We start from the raw sequence: 17,759 nt of genomic DNA on the forward strand, positions 1-17,759 counted from the left end.
GGTTAGGACCGGCAAGGTTACTCCCAAGGTTACCACGGCGACTCACCACTGTACATGTCAGGGTGGTTTCTTAAGGACGAGTCATTATAGGGGTGGTCTGCAATAAACAAAAGAGGGTGAGCAAACAGGGACCACGGAGAGGTCATGGAGGCATAAACGGGAGAGAACAACAGAAATGCAAAGCCACAAAACAACCAGGGAGCACCAGTGGTCTTTTGCAAAGGAAACACACAGCATATTTGGAAAGGAAATGGGCTTGGTGAAGAACAAGCAACACAAAACAGCCCCCGAAAGGGAAGAAAAGGTTAAATCCTGCAAAAGAAGGCAATAATGTTTCTTTTTTAATAAAGAAATTAGGCTTGACCTTTAATTGCTTGGTCCTACTATGTTTTCAAACAAATGAGATAAGAATTAGTGGTATCCCGCAGCAACTGGAACAACTCTTTCCCACCAAAATCCTCAGTTCCCAGGACTCTGGATCAGGCCAGCTCCTGGGGTCGCTGAAGAGAAAGGAGTGTTAGTGAGCCCTGGGGCAAGAGCAAAACCCTACCTGAGCAGAAGTTAACTTGCAAGGGGTGGGAGGTAAATGAGGGGACAAGACAGAGAGAAACAGATCATCAACAGAGTGGGACAGAGAGACCCTTGGCATTGTCCAGCAATCATGCGCTGACCAGCAACAAACACCCCCCAACCTGTCCAGGGGGGCACCGCCCTGGTCTCCGAGATGTGTCTGTTGGCAGAAAGGCCTCCTTCTGAGGAGGTGAGGAGTGGTCCAGGGAGGTGGGGACGGCCAGGCTGAGGTTCAGATTTTAGGATTAGAAAGGCCGCCTGGGACAGGGGAGAGAGTGTGAGCTGTGAGTTCTACACTTAGAACAGGGAAAGGCCTGCAGACGAAGACAGAGGTTCAGAGCTCTCTAGACTAGCTTGGGATGAAGCCATTCCTTAAGGAACAACATCAGTGGGCTCCAACGTTACGTAATTAAAACCTTTGGGCATTTCAACCTCAGTGAAAAAGGCATTCTGGAATAGGGCCCCATCATGCCAACATCCTTAAGTAGATTTTCATTCTCCTATCACTGTCCCCTTCCAGCTACTGGGTTCAAGTTTTGACAGTACCAACAGAGGGTGGGGAGTGGAACAGCCAACTGGAAGCCAAGCAGACGGCCCTGAGAAGCCTGGACTGAGCCCAGCTGCCTGAGGGGGGAGAGGTGCTGCCAGAACATTTGCATATTTGAAGACAGATCAAATCCTGTTACCACTCATGCCAGGGAGGCAAGGCGAGCTCTTTTCTGGGACCCGCATTGCGCTGCATCGCAAATTTGCTTAACACCTGCTAGAAGGAGTTTCATTATTCAGAACCATCCTTTAAAATGGAGCAAGTTGTAAAAGACCTAGCCTGCGTTTGGGAAGCTGGCGTGGGTTTATCTGGAGCTAAAGGTGGGAACTGATCTGCAGTGGAAAGAAGGGACAGGGTGGCAAAGGGGCGGGAGGGGCAGCAACTGGCCTTGGGTGGTGACGTCCCCCTCCTGGGGAGGACAGGGCACACACAGGTGAAAGGGCCCTTGCTTCATGCTCCCAGTGCCACCAGGTGAAACAGAAGTGGCCAAGCTCAGGATTGACCTCTTGGTTTGTGGATTCTGGAGCACATCTGAGAGATTTAGGGAGACTTTCTGACTCCTTTAAGAAGGTCCCTGAGACGACAGACATTAGAAGGAAGCAGGGTTAGCGCTCCACCGTCCGCCTCAGGGCCATCCCTCCTCCCTCACCACGGCTGCCTTTTGTCCCCAGGAGGCGCCCGGTGCCTGGGTGGTGTGGACAAAGTGGGACAGGCATCTCTTTGTTACTCCAACTTCACTGTTTGTCTTTGACTGCATCCCAAAACAAAATTTTAAAATGACTTTATATTGCCCAGTATTTGGTATTAGATCCCTTTCTCTTCTTCCTTTAATGCAGGTAATAAAAACTGGGCTGTGATGAGATGTATTTCTTCCCCAATGGGCAGACTGTGAAAGAAAACCCTGGTGAGAACAGTCTTTGAAGCTGTCCCAACTTGTCTGTTTTGTCTCCCACCCCCAGACCTGGTTCTGAAGGTACAAGAAAAAGCTTGTGTCCTCTCCAGGCAGGAAAGCAGAGAGAGCACAACTGAGTTATTTTAAGCAACTGTGCCCAATTCTGGGCTGGCTCGGATGCCCAGAACTTGCTCCCGGCCAAAGCTGCCCTTGGGAGAACTCCAGGAAGCCAACAGGGTTCTGTTCCCATCACCCAGGGGGTTTCTCAGCATTTGGGGGAAAGCGATTTCAGTGGAGTAGGGGACCCAGAAATGAAGCAGAAACAAACATCCCTTACCTCCTCTGGTAGGGAAAAGGATGTTTCTGGAAAGTTCAACTTGTAAATGTTGTTGAAATCTCCAGCTGCTTAATTCCACAGAGGAAGGCTCTTCCCCACCTCTACCTCCCTGCTTCTACCCCGTGTAACAGTGAGGGCCTCTGCTCAGGACTGCAGATGGTCCCCTGACTCAGTCCGCAAACAGCAGGCAGACTTCAAGGTGATGGCACTGAAGGCTATCCAGGGAGCATCTTGCTCTTCGTACTCCTGTCTCTCCCACTGCCCAAGGCTGCCTGCTCTGTCCTGGCTCCGGAGGCCCCTCTGAGGTCCTGGGCAGACCACACTGTCCTCCCCAGCTCAGCCAGCTGGCAGGCGATCGCCCCTGCACTGAGGCGACATCTCAGACAACCCAACTTTCTTTGCAGGGGTCCTCTCTGGGCCTGGGTCCGGAATAAGAAAACCAGGGAACAGGTAGCAAGTGGATCGGAGCTGGGCGACCCTGCCAGGAACAAGGGGGGCTTGTCCCTGGGTTGCTGGCCATCGTGTTGGCTACCAGAGCACGGGCAACTCAGAGCAGTGTGTGGGGAGCTGTACAGGCAGGAGAGGGAGAATTAGAGGAGGGTGAAACGGGGTTCAAAGAGAGAAAGATGAGAGGGGAAAAGAAGAGAGAAAGAAAGAGGGAGGCGAAACAGTGAAGAAGGAAGTGAAAAAGAAAAGGGAAGAACATGAAGAGAAAGGAAGAAAGAAAAGGACCACAACAGGAGAAGGGGAACGGAAGGGACGCTGCTTCTTGTGGGTCCCCCTCCGTGCTGCGGTGGAGACGGAGCGTGGGGCAGGGCTGACTCTCAGCACCAGGGGTTCCCGTCACTAGCAGGAACTGGTGGGGAGAGAAGAGCCCACCTGTCCTGACCGAGGGGTGAGCTCACCCGCGCCTCTCCCCCACCGCCTGTGCCCACCCAGGAGGCGTCATCAACCACCCACCCACTTCCGGGGGGCGCTCCGGGAAGCCAGGGCTCAGCCTCTTTCCTTCGACCTGCGGAAACTGCCCGTGCCCACGTGGGGCCCTCTGCCTGGCCTCCCCCATGACCGTCTCTGCCCCTGGCATTGAAAACAACACTCAGAGCTGGGTCAGACAGACGAAGGTCTATGGGGGGCTTTTCTACAGAAGGCAAGTTACAAATCCATGGTATAAACCAACACAGCCACTTTCAATGTCCTGAGCAGGCTGAGGACTTTGCAGCCAAAGCTTCAGGCCGGCTGGCACCTGGCAAAAAAAGTGTCTCTCTGACCTGTCTTCTTTCTCTCCTGGTGGAGGGTCACAATGCTAAAATGGGTCAGGAAATGCTGATTCACTCTGATACCAGCCAAACAGAATCAGGGAATAAAACTGAAAACAAATAAAACTAAAAGATAAACCTGCAACTTTTAAACACAGAGACTCCACATGGTCCAGCATATACTTATTACAGAATCAAACACAATTCATTTCGCTGTACTCACTAATGTGGATATTCCATACTGTTGCTTTATTCTAGAAATAAAGATAACCAAACAAAGACTAGAAATAATCAAGCTGGCTGCATGAGAGCGATGGTGGATGACCACCTACAGTAGTGCTTCTCAAATTGTGGTGTGTCCCTAAACACCTGGAGAACCAATGAAGACCAAAGAGGCCCCAGACTGCCGGGCAGGAGAGGGCTAGGCTTAGGTACGGGTGCCAAGTTTGCCAGGTGATTCTTTTTTTTTTTTTAAATTATTTATTTATTTATGGCTGTGTTGGGTCTTCGTTTCTGTGCGAGGGCTTTCTCTAGTTGCGGCAAGCGGGGGCCACTCTTAATCGCGGTGCGCGGGTCTCTCACTATCGCGGCCTCCGTTGCTGCGGAACACAGGCTCCAGAAGCGCAGGCTCAGTAATTGTGGCTCATGGGCCCAGTTGCTCTGTGGCATGTGGGATCTTCCCAGACCAGGGCTCGAACCCGTGTCCCCTGCGTTGGCAGGCAGATTCTCAACCACTGCGCCACCAGGGAAGCCCGCCAGGTGATTCTGATTCCACCAAAATTTGAGAAGCGCTGGTGTGGAGTAGGACCAAGTTTAACTCAAGGCTCCAGAATCAAGAGATGTGGCTGAACAGCAGCTAAAGTCACTCAGGCACAATGAGCTGCAAGGATTTCTAGGTCAAGATTGGGGACAAGGCTCTTCCCAGACCCAGGTGCCAGGGGCCGCTTGGGCTCAGCGGGCTGCTGCCCCCAGCCCCCAGCTCCCAGCCCCGGGCAGGGGCCTGCACTTACTGGTAAGGACTTTGAGGTTGAATGGGTTCTTCTGCTGGATGGTGTGGGTGAAGTGGAAGCGGGCATTGCAGCTGTAGTCCGTCTGCATGTCCTGCAGCATCACATTAGAGAAATACAGGTCTCCGTTATGGCCCTGGGAGACACGCTTGTCTTGGGTGATGGGCTCCATGGCTATAAGGAAGCAGAGGTACAGTGGGAGGTTAGCAGTAACGATAACAGTAATAAAAATCATCATAGTTCTGGTAATTGAGCACCTACAGAGGACCAGGTGGGGGCTGGGAGCTTGACATTATTTGATTTAACCCTTTCAACTCTGAGGCAGGGCTTATTCCCATTTTAAGGATAAGAAAGCAGAGGATTTAACATGATCTGGGTCGCAAAAGCAGTGAGAGGGGAGTAGGATTTCGATTCAGACCTGCCTGCCCACCATGCTCAGGCTCCGTGACCATGCTTTTCTATCTCCTGTTCATGCCACAAAAGATCTGACTGGCTCCGAGGCCAGAGGGAGGAAACACAATCCTTCAGATGCTCCCCAAACTGGGAGTCAAGTTCACCTGTTTTATTTTTTAAACGTCTACTCATCCCCAAGAAAGAAAAAGCACCACCAATTATAATTGTAAGAGGTATACCAATCAACGATGCATACCAACAATTTTAGGACACCTTCCAATTTTAGAGATGTTAAAATATGAAAATGTGTGCTTTTTAGAATTAATGACATCATAGGAGTGGCTGAGAATGCTGACAACATAATCTACGTTTCTTTCAAGCACTGCATCTGTAAACTCAAATGATCAGGTTTCTAGGCTGTTAGGTTTAAAAAAATATACTTAATAAGGCTGACTGCTCACAGGTATCTCATTCTCATCCCTGACGATTGTTTCTCAAGTCACCATTTCTTCTTTTTTTTCTCTTGAAAAGTGGTTCTATTTTATTTATTTATTTATTTTACAATGTTGTGCTACTTTCAGGTATACAGCAAAGTGATTCAGTTTATATATATATATATAAAATACTTTGTCAGATTCTTTTTCCATTATAGGTTATTATAAGGTATTGAATATAGTTCCCTGTGCTATACAGTAGGACCTTGTTGTTTATCAAATCACCATTTCTTAAAGCATTTCTTAAAGGTTAATGATGCCAACTTTCCAATGATGGGCTGGTGAGCTTTTCAATTCATTTATCAAAGATTTACTGTAGGTGTCAGGCACTGTGCTAGGCACTGCTGAAAGACAGATAAGAAAGACAGTTCCGGGCTTCCCTGGTGGCGCAGTGGTTGAGAGTCCGCCTGCCGATGCAGGGGACATGGGTTCGTGCCCCGATCCGGGAAGATCCCACGTGCCGCGGAGCGGCTGGGCCCGTGAGCCATGGTCGCTGAGCCTGCGCGTCCGGAGCCTGTGCTCCGCAACGGGAGAGGCCACAACAGTGAGAGGCCCGTGTACCACAAAGAAAAAAAAAAAAAAAAGAAAGAAAGACAGTTCCTACCCTCAAAGCACCTTCGGTCTAGTAGAAGAGACAGCAGATAAATGCAATGCAGTGTGGTGCGTGGGAAGCCCCAGATGAGAACGGGATGAGCTGAGAGAAGGAGCACCCAGTCCATTCTGGGGCTTGAGCTGACACTTGAAGGCTGCATGACATTTACCAGGCAGAAGGGAAAGGACCTAAGTGGTTTCTAAGCAGCAGGAACAGTGTGTGCTAATGCTAAGAATCCACAGCCTGAGCAGGGGAGTGGGGGTGGGGAGAGGCAGGGGGTAGGGGGAGGGCTGGAGAGTCAGAGGGGACCACGTCAGGAGCTGTGTGCCAGGGAAAGGGGTCTGGGCTTTATGGGCAGTGATGAGGAGGCAGTGAAGGACTCTGAGCATGAATGAATCAGTTTTACATTTTTAGAAAGACAGGGGAGGCCAGGTACAGATGATTACTCTAACCCAGGGAAAAGCTGACGGTGGCCTGTGCTGGGTAGATGCTAGAGAGGATGGAAAGAGGAGGGCCATGAGATTTGCTCAGGAGATAGCATGGACACAACTTGGTGTGATGGGGGGGATGAGAGGAGAGTCTGAACTGTTAGCTAACAAACCAACCCTCCAGCCTGTCGCCCACATATACTCACAGTGATGAGGCAAGGCAGGAACAATGATTGAGCACAAAGCCATCCTCACCTCACAAAACAATTGAAAGCAGCCTCTTTCGGAAGCAGGCTAATAAGAATTCAGAGATGGGGACTTCCCTGGTGGTCCAGTGGCTAGGACTCCACACTCCCAGTGCAGGGGACCCAGGTTCGATCCCTGGTCAGGAAACTAGAGCCCACATGCCGCAACTAAGAGTTCGCATGCTGCAAGGAAGATCCCGCACGTGGCAAAGAAGATCCCACGTGCCGCAACTAAGACCCGGCGCAGCCAAATAAATCAAATAAATATTAAAAAAAAAATTCAGGGATGGAGAGAATGATGGGTGACAGGGAGGAGTATCTATAGATTGATGAAAGGATGGATAGATAGGGAAGGAGGAGGGGAAGGAGGGGATGGGAGGTATTCAGGAAGGGAGGGAGGGAGGAAGGAAGCCAGGATGATGCTCAGATAGATAGCAGTCTTCTATCCATCTTCATAATGCCCTCTCCCTTTATTTGACTGAAAACACAGGAATAAACATCGGTCCAGAGCAGTTAAGTGAGCCTCTGCCCAAAACTGAGCCAGGACAAGCTCTGAATGATGTACTCTGTCCCCGACTCCAAACATCCTGTCTCCCCATCACTCCTTTATCAGAAGTTTCATTCCTGAATCCCGCTTCCGTCCTACAAGAAGAGTGAATCAGAGTAAATCCAGCTGCACCAAAGACTGAAAGAGGAGGCTTGGTTTCAACCTGCCTTCAATTGGCCGACTGAAAACCAGTTTCTCCTCCGTCCCATTCCTTTTGCTCTTCCTCTTTTTAATCCTCACAAATATTACTGAGCACTTATTGTGTGTCTGGCCCTGTTCTAAGCACTTTGGATGTATTAACTCATTTATCCTTACAATAATTCTATTAGATAAGTACGATTACCAGCCCTATTTTTTCCAGAGGAGGAAACTGAGGCCCAGAGATGTTAAGCAGCTTGTTCAAGATCACACAGCTAATAGCAGCCAGGCTAAAGAGTGAGCCCTAGCAACCTCTCTCTGCAAAGCCGGTGTCCTCTGCCACATGGCCACCTTATATCTGCTTCTCACAAGTCAAGGTCGTCTAGCCTTGGGAAGACCCCTCCCCATTTAACACTCCCTAAGATTAAAAGAGAAATAAAACACCAGGCCCCCAAGACTTACAGCTGCTCATCCAGAAGATGACTGGGGACGGAAGTCCAGGTGGGGGGTTGCACTGGAGCGTCAAGGGAGCACCTTCTTGAACGACGACAGGGTCTAGGTTTTCCTTGGGCCACAGAGGAGATTCTAGGGAGAAACAGACAAAGGAGGATCCGATGAGAGTAGTGGCTGGGCTGGGGCAAGGAGCAGGGTTAGAGGCTGGCACGCAAGGAGGGCAAAGAGAGGAGGAAATGGGAGAACAAGGGAGGCATGAGAGAGGAACGGGGCCTGTGAGTCCAAGCGAGGCGCAGCCCTGGAAAGGCGGGAGAGGCCTATTTCATGTGACTGGATGCACATCCTTAAAGCCTCTTCTCCTTCCCCGCCCTGCGCCCGGAGTGGCCAGTGAAGTTGTTCACGACCGTTTTGGAAACTTCTTTTCCAAGGAATCTTTTTGAGTTGGGGGAGGTGAACCCCTGCTCAGAGGCAGAAAAGCAAGCAGGACACGTGGGGCACCAAGGTACCTGCAGGACAAGGGTGGGGCAACCCTTCTGGAATGACCCTCCATGCCCTGCCCTCCACTGACCCAGGGCATCCTGGGCCTGCCCCATGCACTCACTGGACACCTGCAGGCGGATCCTATTGGACAGGGCCGTGCCAAACTTGTTGCGGGCAAAGCACTGGTATTCCCCCTCATACTCCTCTGGCCGCCCACCACTGCGGAAGTCGATCACCAGGGTACCAGACCTCCTCCTCATCGACACCCGGGGGTCCTTGGCGATGTTGAAGAACCTACTGTTGCGAGTCCAGTGGAAGCTGTGGACAATGAAGGGGGTGGGTTGGAGGGGGGTGGGCAGGGACAGCGAAGAGCAGCAGGGTGGGCTCCAGGCTCTGAGCTCCAGGTCAGAATCTCAGGGCCCTAGACGCTGACTCAGGCCCATAACTGCTCCTCCAGAGCAATGGGTCCCAGCCCTGGCTGAGCAGCAGGACCTGCTGGAATGCCTGATAAAATGCCAGGACCCGGGTCCCACCCAGGTGAACCCCTGGGGCAGGTCCCTGACATTAGTAGTTTTACCCAACCCAGGCTGGTAGTCATGGCTCTAAGTGACAGATACCAAGTAGCCCCTGGGGGCTGTGCTCTTTAGAGGAGTAGGCAGCAATTTTGAGTTTTTAAATCCAGAGTCAGCTGCGACTTCCACCCCCAAGCATTCCCAGCCTCCGACTAGGAATGCAAACCCAAATTCCTATTCCCTGTGACCGGAACACATCAGCGAGAGCCAGCCCTGTTCCTCCTGTGTCTTCTACTTGATAATCGAAATGGCCCGGGTTACCTATGCCACTGCATAGGTAAGAGATCTTGGATGCAGATTATAAAGATTAAAGATCCACTGATTATGAAGAGATCAGTGGATGCAGATTATAAAACGGTGGCTGTACATTTCGGGAGGAGCAATTTTGAAAGAAAGAGCAGCCTTAATAAGACTGAGCCCCGGGGTGGAGAGACTAGAACATCCCTGCTTCTCCTGGGGGGACATGTGTCTGCAGCTGCCCAGGACTTAAGTAAAAGAAGCAGGAGCCATAGCGGCTGCTCGGTGTCTCAGAGTCATTGTTCCTGCGAAGGACCGTGGAAGAAAGACCAAACCTCAGAAGCAAGGTCACCAGTGCCCTGCCTGACTTTTCAGGGTGACTCCTGCTTCTCCCGTCATGGGCAAGAGAGGCCCTGCTTGCTCCCGGGCTCACAGCTCTGGGCCAGACCATCTCAGGCACACCCGGGGAGGGAGGCAGAAGCAAGATGCCACACACCTGAGGCAGGCTCCACCCGCCTCATTTCTCCTGCTGACAGACACACTCTACATGGGGGCCTGTCACATCTGGGTCTGAATCCAGCATGAGGCTCCTGAAAGCTCCGGCCTGTGGATGCTGTTTTGAAGGTGGTGGACGCGTCCTGCATCCTTATCACCAACGCTTATCACTTGGTAGAAACGAACCTGGCCTGGGCAGTCAGAGGCCTGGGATCGGGTACTTCACATCTCTGTGCCTCCACTTTACGGCCTCTTCACCAGGACACGAGTCCTTCCCCAAACGGCAGTGAGGTGTTTGAACAGACAGTGTGAGGAACATCTAACACAGAGCCTGGCACAGCAGGCTTGCAACTCATGTCTGCTGACACCTCATGTGATCCTGATGTGCACATAAATAAGTAGAGACGAGCTCAGAATGAAAGACTCAAGTTAGCCTGAAGAGGAACTTCCTATAACCTAAGCATGGGGTGGCTGCTGGGAACATAGGCAGTGGGAAGAATGTTTGACTCAAAGTCGGAAAACTTAATACCTAGTCCTGGCTTTTTGGCGTGAACTTAAGCCAGTTGAGTTTTCTGGCCCCCAGTGTCCTCATCAGCTAAATTTCCTGGCTATCCAAATTGTACCTTCTACCTGTGGGTGCCTAATGGACACTTTTTGAATGGATACAGTTAATTTCTCAGCTGCTTCAACTATCATCAGACCCAGGCGGAAGGGGACGGTTTAAATGCCCTATTCGCAGGCCCCTTTCCCTCCACCCAGCTTGGATTTACCTGCCAGTACACTCACCTGGGGGCAGGGTTCCCTTTTGCTTCGCACTCAATCAAGATGTTATCGCGGGGATCCACGATGTGCTCCTTCACTGACTGCTTGGTGATGGTTGGGGGCTGGGACACTGCAACGGCACACACAGTGGGCAGTCAGGGCTGCAGGGACCTGCCCTTGGGGAGCGGCTGAAATTAAGAGCTTCAGGAGCCACACAGACAAGCAGGCAAGCGGGGGGTGAACAGCGCCCCATTCTAGAGACCCAGCTCCTTAAACGGGGCTGCAGGAAAGGGGGTGTGTGTCAAGGACTAAGCATAAGAAGAATCCCTTTAAGATCTCATAATATCTTTGTGAGAAACTGAAGGCCAGGCTTTTGTTTTACTCATTCTTGTACTCCAGTGCTTAGTACGATGCCTAGCGTACAACAGTTCTTGACAAATGTTTGTTGAATGAATAAAGGAGCCAAAAGCTGCTCGATTTCCAGAACCTAGCGGCCATTTCCAGAACCTTCTGAGCCCTGGAGGATCAACAGTTGGCCAAACTGTGGTGAGGCTGGAGCTGAAAGATGCTTCAGTCCCTAGAAGCCCTCCCAGGGACTTACTTGTCTGCAGCTAAAGAGCCAGCTCCTCTCATTGGAGTCCCGGACTTCAAAGTTCTCCAGGGATCTCCGCCCTGGCCTTTTCCCGCCCCTCCTTGCTGCCCTCCTAACTCCCGGAGGCACAAGTGCAGACAGGCACCCAGGGGACTTACGCTCATTCTGAATGCTTGCTGTTAGTTCCCGATGGGTTAGCATTGTGAGGGGGGGAGAAAAGAAGACAATGGTTATCGGTTATCTGTGGTCGGACACGACTGATCGCCCAGGTGGCCTCACACCCCAGCATACAGGGAGAGGGCGAGGCAGGCCTGGGGAGGGCAGCGTGCGGGCTGTCTCCTCCCAGCTGCGGAACTCCGTGAATAGCCAAACGGGGGTGGGGACAGACCCGCAAGTGCTTCACGGAGAAGGTGATGCCTCCCCCAGGAGACCAGACTGTGCAGTTGAGCAGAATGACCACCTTCTGACCAAATGATGACGTCTCCAGGGATGTCTCCCATCAGGAGTGGCAATGTTGCTCAGAAGAGGCTGGGGTCCGAAGATGCAGCCTGTCATCTCCAGATGCGCCCGAGAAAAGCGGGTTCCTCAGCCAAGGGTGCAAGGGTGAGGCTGGGGGCACCAGGGAAGGAGTGGATCTGAACCACCGCTACAGGGGGAAGCCCGAGGGCCCAGCCAGGTCCACAGGCCTCACTCCTCCCTCTACACCTTCTTCTCTTTCACACCTGAAAGCACCTTCTCTCCTCATGGTCTCCTCCTTTGCCATCCTTTGGAAAACTCGAGGGACGGATGAATTATCGTCGTCTGCTCATGGCAGAAGTATATTGTTCTAGGGAAACTCTGCTTCTGAAAAACTCTGGGGATGAAGCAGAGCCCACCACTCCTTTCTGTGCTTTTTACAAAGAGGGTAAAGAGGCAGGTGGCACAAATTTTCCCCGGCGCTCACCTGAGATGTGCATGTGCTCATGTACAGGTGTGCGCATGTTTGGGGTTTGGGCTTCTCACACTTTGAGAAGCATGAGAATCACCTTGCAGGGGGGTCTGGTTAAAATGCAGGTTCTGACTCAGTAGGTCTGGGCGGGGTCTGAGCTTCTGCCTTTTTGACAAGCAGCCTGGTGATGGCGGTGCTGGTGGTCTGTGGACCACACTTTGAATAGCAAGGTTTCAGAGGTTTTAGAGGGTATACTCTCGGGGGGGAGAAGGGCTTGGTTAAAATTTGTCTGCAGAAAAGAGAACATGTGTTGCTATAACTTTCTCCCTTACAATTATACAATATATATATTACATGATTATATTTCTGTATGCCATTCTTATTTCATGCTGGTGGGGATGTCAGACACTGCCGGTGTTGTGAGCTGACCTTTTCCGAGTGATCGCTTCCTGGGGGAAGGCTGAGCACGGTGACCTCAAAGCTTTCTGACTTGACCGCAGTGAGCTATGCAAGGGGAGTTTAGGGGCTCAGAGAGGGGGCGGCCTGGAGAAGGCAGAGTTAAGACGGGACTAAGAGATGCAACAGGAGCCACAGGAGAGAGAAGGGAGACAGAGAGGGGAGACGGAGGGTAGCAGGGATGAGGGCCCTGCTACACGTGCTATCAGGAAGTGAAAGTGTTGAGAGTAAGGCTTATGGAGAGGTTCAAAACAATTCTTTCACTGGGCCAGGGTTGTGTGGCCTGTTCGGGCACTGAAGAGAAATTTTATCTGCTTTACCATGTGCCTGGGGCAGCCCTGGCAGGAAACAAAAAGGAAAAGAAAAGTCCAGGGGAACAGCAGAAATCTGTGGTTTCTGAACACAGGCTCTGTGGAGCGCCCCACTGCAGCATCTTCACCCTCTATGATTTCCCTGCCACGGCCCAAGAAAGGTAATTCTGGAAAATCAGTGGGGCTGGGCAGGGAGGGGGAGCTGGGGGTAAGGGACCATTGTCCGGAGCAGCAGGGCTGACACCTGACCTACTCCTTTGACAACCAGCCCAGACCCCTGGGTTCTTCAACTCCAGACCCAGTTGACGTCTCTTGGGTCCTCCTATCCATTTGAGGACTCTGGCCTCACCCTGGATGGAAAGCCTGACAAAGGATCTGCTTTGCCCACATGGGCTTCCAGCTTCTTTTATATAAAGGCCAGTTCAATGGAAACAGCCCTAGACGTTGCCCAGGGAATCTCAGGTTCTTGGAAGGGAAGTCACTCAGTTAAGGTCACATAGGAAGTTTGCTGCAGAATAGGAATGAGAATCAGCTCTCCCACTGCTGGTCGAGAGCTCTTTTTGCAAATCCATCCTTGGCCGGAGAGATGAGCTCGTCTGGTAGGGTCTTGGCACTCTGTTCTCGACACTTTGGACAGAGCTTGGGGGAGGGGAGACGCTCAGGATGCTGTCCCCAGCCCCACACTGAAGTCAGGCCAGGGGCCTCCTGAGAAACTACTTGCCTAAAGAGGTAATGACATCTGCAGCCACCATGGTGCTACCAAGGGGTTTATTACAGGGACACAATCAACCCAGAGGACATGCCGCCACAGGGAGAAGACAGCGAGGACAGCCTTCCTAGGGACAAAGGCGACCCATCTAGTCCCGGGAACGCCCCTGCCCCCCGTGTCACACCACTTGCCCTCTCTCCTTCTATGGAAGTTGCTGGATGACGATGTCAAGTGGAGAATGAATTTGCTCTTTTGACTTCCAAGGGGGAGGAAAAGTCTTCCAATGGTCTCTGCAGGGGGTGAGGCAGATGCCTGCCCAGTCTGCAAGGTTTCTTTATTCATGAACCACTTTTCTTTCCCTGGCTCTGATATCTACCACCAAAGCAGTCATCCCTTGGAGAATGGAGTGTGTGTGTATATGTGTGTGCTTTGCTGAGGTGTCCTGCAGCCTCACTGCCCGGGATGACAGTGAGGAGGAAGTGTTTCTCCTACCCCAGGGCCCTCCTCTGTGGGTTCCTAGGAGAAAAATGCTGAGTTCTTTGATGTGGGGAGGGAGACGGAGGGGCAAGCTGCCAGCAGACTCACTTTTCTGGCAAAATCACTCCGGTGGATGGGGCAACCCTTTGCTTTTTCCAAAGGTCATGCTGTTCTGCTCGGGGTGGTGAGTTGGGGTACATGTGACTCGGCTGGCAGAGCAGTGGGAACGGGAGGCCGAGTGTTCAATGAAGGATTGTGCCTCGGCCCGGGGGTCCGTTCCAGGAAGGCTGCTGCACCCAAGCTCCCCAGGGCAGAAGCAGCGCCCTGGTCCTTAAGGCACAGACGACGCCCTCGCAAAGGGGAAGCGAGTGGAGGGCACGCCGGGCCGGGGAGCCTCTGGCCTGAGCCCCTCAGTCCCTTCCAGCCAACACACAGAGAAAGTTACGAGCGCCTGATCTGAGGTGGTTCCCGTTGGCTATTGTGAGCAATGCTGCATGAACATGGGGGTGCAGATACCTCTCCTGCCTTTTGCAACAACATGGATGGACCCTGAGGTCATTATGCTAAGTGAAAATAAGTCAGAGAAAGACAAATACTGTGTGTTCTCACTTATATGTAGAATCTAAAAAAGTCAAACTGAAAGAAATAGGGAGTAGGATGGTGGTTGCCAGGGGCCGGGGGTGGGGCAAGTAGGGGGATGCTGGCCAAGGGGCACAAACTTTCAGCTACAAGATGGATAAGTTCTGAGGATCTCATGTACAGCATGGCAACGATAATTAACTGTACTGTACTATATACTTGTAAATTGTTATGAGAGATCTTCAAAGTTATCACCACACACACAAAAAGGTAACTATGTGAGGAGACGGATGTGTTAATTCACCCTATTCTGGTGACCATTTCCTACTGTGTATGTGCATCAAATCATCGAGTTGTACACCTTAAATTGACATATATGTCAATAATATCTCAATAAAGCTGGGGGTGGAGGGGAGAAAGCCCGATCTTTCCCCAGCCCATTCCACTGGGGCTCAGCCCAGGGTGAGATGGAAGGATGGGCTCAGATAATCTGGGGGGCGTCTATCCTGGGCCCAGGGGGAGGGAAAGTCCTGGCTGAAGAGGACTTCTTCCCATGGCAACTGGGTATTCTCCGAAGGGCTTGCCTCACTCTTGCCTTGCATTCAGCTTTTGTAGACTCAGTCTGGAGACGTCGCCACGGCCACTGTGCCTGCAGCAACCAGGGAGGCACAAGTATGTATGAGGCAGGCTCCAGCAGCTGCGCCAGGAGTGCACAGCCCAGGGCACTGGGAGTGGCTTTGCAGAAGGACTCACCTCTTCATTCAGAGGAACACTGGCCCCGCCACTATGAGCAGGAGAAAACAGCTTTGTTTCTCTGCTCCTCAGATTTCTAACCTGTCAGCTAAGGATAATACCTACTTCATGGATTCGCTGTGACAATCATGGGAGATGATGCCTGGAGAGCTCTTAGCTCTCTATTAAGCACACAGCAGCTGCTACTCCAGGGAGAATAATGGGGGCTCCAAGAGGAGCTAAAAGGGGGCAGATTACCAGAGGTAGGGGTGCGGCATGTTGTGCCAGACTGGGGATCCAAGAGGCCTGGGTTCTTTCCATGAGTCCATCACCCGTTTGCTGTGTGACCTTGAGCAAGTAGGGACCTGAGTTCTCGTGAACACATGGGAAGGGGTCCTGCAGACCCTCCTCAGGGTCCTGGCAGCTCTCTGGCCCACAGGTGGTGCTCTGGAGAGACTGACTGCGGGGGGGTCCTGCCCGGGGCACAGCTGAGCTTTAGGACTCCAGATTCCTAACACAGACATCAAAGCCATCTGTTTACAGGTTCACCTTGCAGGAACCCCTCACCCACCAGCCCCGGGGATCAAAGTGGCAGGTGAGTGAGGAGAAGCGGCAGAAGAGAAATGAGCCTTCACCACTTCCTTCATAACGCAATTTCCTCTGCAGCCCCTCTCCTCTCCAAGGACGAGGCCTTATCATGCTTCTTATTAGACTATCTGCCTGGGACTGTTAATGAGAAACTATCCTTGAGCCAGCAGTGCAGATGGTCTCCATGGGAACAGTCCCCTTTACAACTCCCCTCTCCCTCCCTCCCTAAGTGCGTGCGTGCGAGTGCGCACACACACACACATGTACACAAGTACACACATACACACGTTGGGGCCATAGGGAGGGCAGTAGGGACCTTGTCCATCTTGCTCAGGGTCCAGCTTAGAGTTTCTCCTGGCCTCCTCCGTCCAGAAGCACCCACTCCTCTGAGCAACTATTACTGGTGAAGTCGGGGGCGGGGAGCAGAGATACCTGCAACTCTTCTCCAAGCTGTGCTAATTCCAGGCCCCAGCGGCTGGTTTTGGAGAGCTCAGTGGGGACTTCTTGGAGGCTATATCACTCTCTCACCCCTCCCCAGACACCTGTCACCTGGAGAGAGCCCAAGTCAATGCTGGCAACACGTGGGCCCCATCTATTCCTAGAAGCAGGGAACAGGGGACAGAGGTGGTATGTCTACCTCATAGCACTGGGATGCCAAGACTTTCTGGCAAAAGTGTCAGAATTGTGGCAAAGGTGGTACACATCTAAATGCAGAGCCAAGGAGCATGGCTGCCAGTCAACGGGCCATTTATGAATGCAACACCAGATACGGTTGCTGGAGACATGGCTATTAGATCAGCATTTTAAGCTTTACTTATGATCCTGATGGCCGAATAATTCCCCCACCATGGTAAACAGATGCCATGGATTTTACTTTTCAACTTTACCATGGGAAAGTTGAAAAGAAACAGAAGGAATCCATGCCTGGTTCTCCCACGGTGACATTATAATGGGGCTCTATTTTAATGTCTCATTTAGCCACAGTCTTTTGCAGAAGTAATCTCCTTCTCAACCCTCCCAGGCCATCTGTCCCCCTCATCACTTCAGCCAAGAGGACCTGGACATATGAGAAAGGCAAATAAGAGCTGTCCACCACGCTCGGCCCCTGGAAACTCCACTTCGATAGGTAAGTCAAGACGACGGAGGGCCGAGGGAGGGGTGTGGAGGGAAGAACTCCCCAGTGACACTAGACTTCCAAACTCTGCCGGCTCTGGTCCCACTCAGCAGGCTGCAGGCAGCCATCCTCGCAGCCATGGCCCTGAGAGACGGCACTGCGACTCAAGGACTCAGGTCCCCAAGTATGAGGCCACCTGCATCGATTCTTCGGAGGGAAACCCAGCTCTGAATCCAGAAGCCACTGCTTCCCCATCCCCAAACATCTCTGAATGGTCTTCACTCTCCCCTGACCTTCCCTACCCTCCAATTCCTCTGCCACAAATCAGGAGAATAAAAGAGGACAGCGCAGGACTCACGATCCATGGGAATCTCGATGGCCCCGCTGAGGCTGAGCAGGCAGAAGAGGAAGGCTGTGTGGACCCAGGGCGGTGGCTGCTGCCTGGCCATCCTGAGCACTGGGCCTCGCTCCCTGCTCCCTGGCCCACAGCCTCCAGCCGCTGTAACTGGGCCTCCCGGACAGAGCTCAGCTGTGGAAAGAAATGTGATGACAGGTGAGTTTTTCTTGAACTCTTGGTTTGCTCCAGCAATCCTACAGGGCCTCGAGGACTCAAGGGTCCCCTTGGATAGAGACCTATGTTCCAATACAGGGTTTCTTAACCTTGCACTATTGACTCTGGGGACCCAGTGATTCTCTGTGTGGGGAACTGTCTTGGGTATTGTAGCACGTTGAGCAGCATTCCTGGCCTCTACCCACTAGATGCCAGTAGAGCTCACTCCTGCCTCCAATCAAAACACGTCTCTAGATATTGACAACTGTCCCCTGGAG

General features: G+C 52.1%; 1 protein-coding gene across 6 annotated transcripts in view; it reads right to left on the reverse strand.

Annotated features, from left to right (window-relative positions):
* NFASC (neurofascin) overlaps positions 1 to 17,395 on the reverse strand; it is a gene marked incomplete at both ends in the record, with an annotated part of 69,803 nt that extends 52,408 nt beyond the window's left edge. For 3 of the 6 annotated variants that reach the window (XM_082658416.1, XM_082658414.1, XM_082658413.1), the window contains 6 exons: positions 47 to 97; positions 4,613 to 4,783; positions 7,909 to 8,031; positions 8,501 to 8,697; positions 10,470 to 10,575; positions 17,290 to 17,380. In XM_082658416.1, the coding sequence (XP_082514542.1) occupies positions 47 to 97; positions 4,613 to 4,783; positions 7,909 to 8,031; positions 8,501 to 8,697; positions 10,470 to 10,575; positions 17,290 to 17,380 (739 nt within the window). Of the gene's footprint in view, positions 1 to 46; positions 98 to 4,612; positions 4,784 to 7,908; positions 8,032 to 8,500; positions 8,698 to 10,469; positions 10,576 to 11,195; positions 11,214 to 17,289 lie in introns of all 6 variants that reach the window. The other 3 variants (XM_082658412.1, XM_082658411.1, XM_082658415.1) reach the window with 3 other exon arrangements.
* Positions 17,396 to 17,759: the final 364 nt, after the last annotated feature.

Source organism: Grampus griseus (assembly GCF_964374135.1).
Source record: "Grampus griseus genome assembly, chromosome: 1".
NCBI lineage: Eukaryota > Metazoa > Chordata > Mammalia > Artiodactyla > Delphinidae > Grampus > Grampus griseus.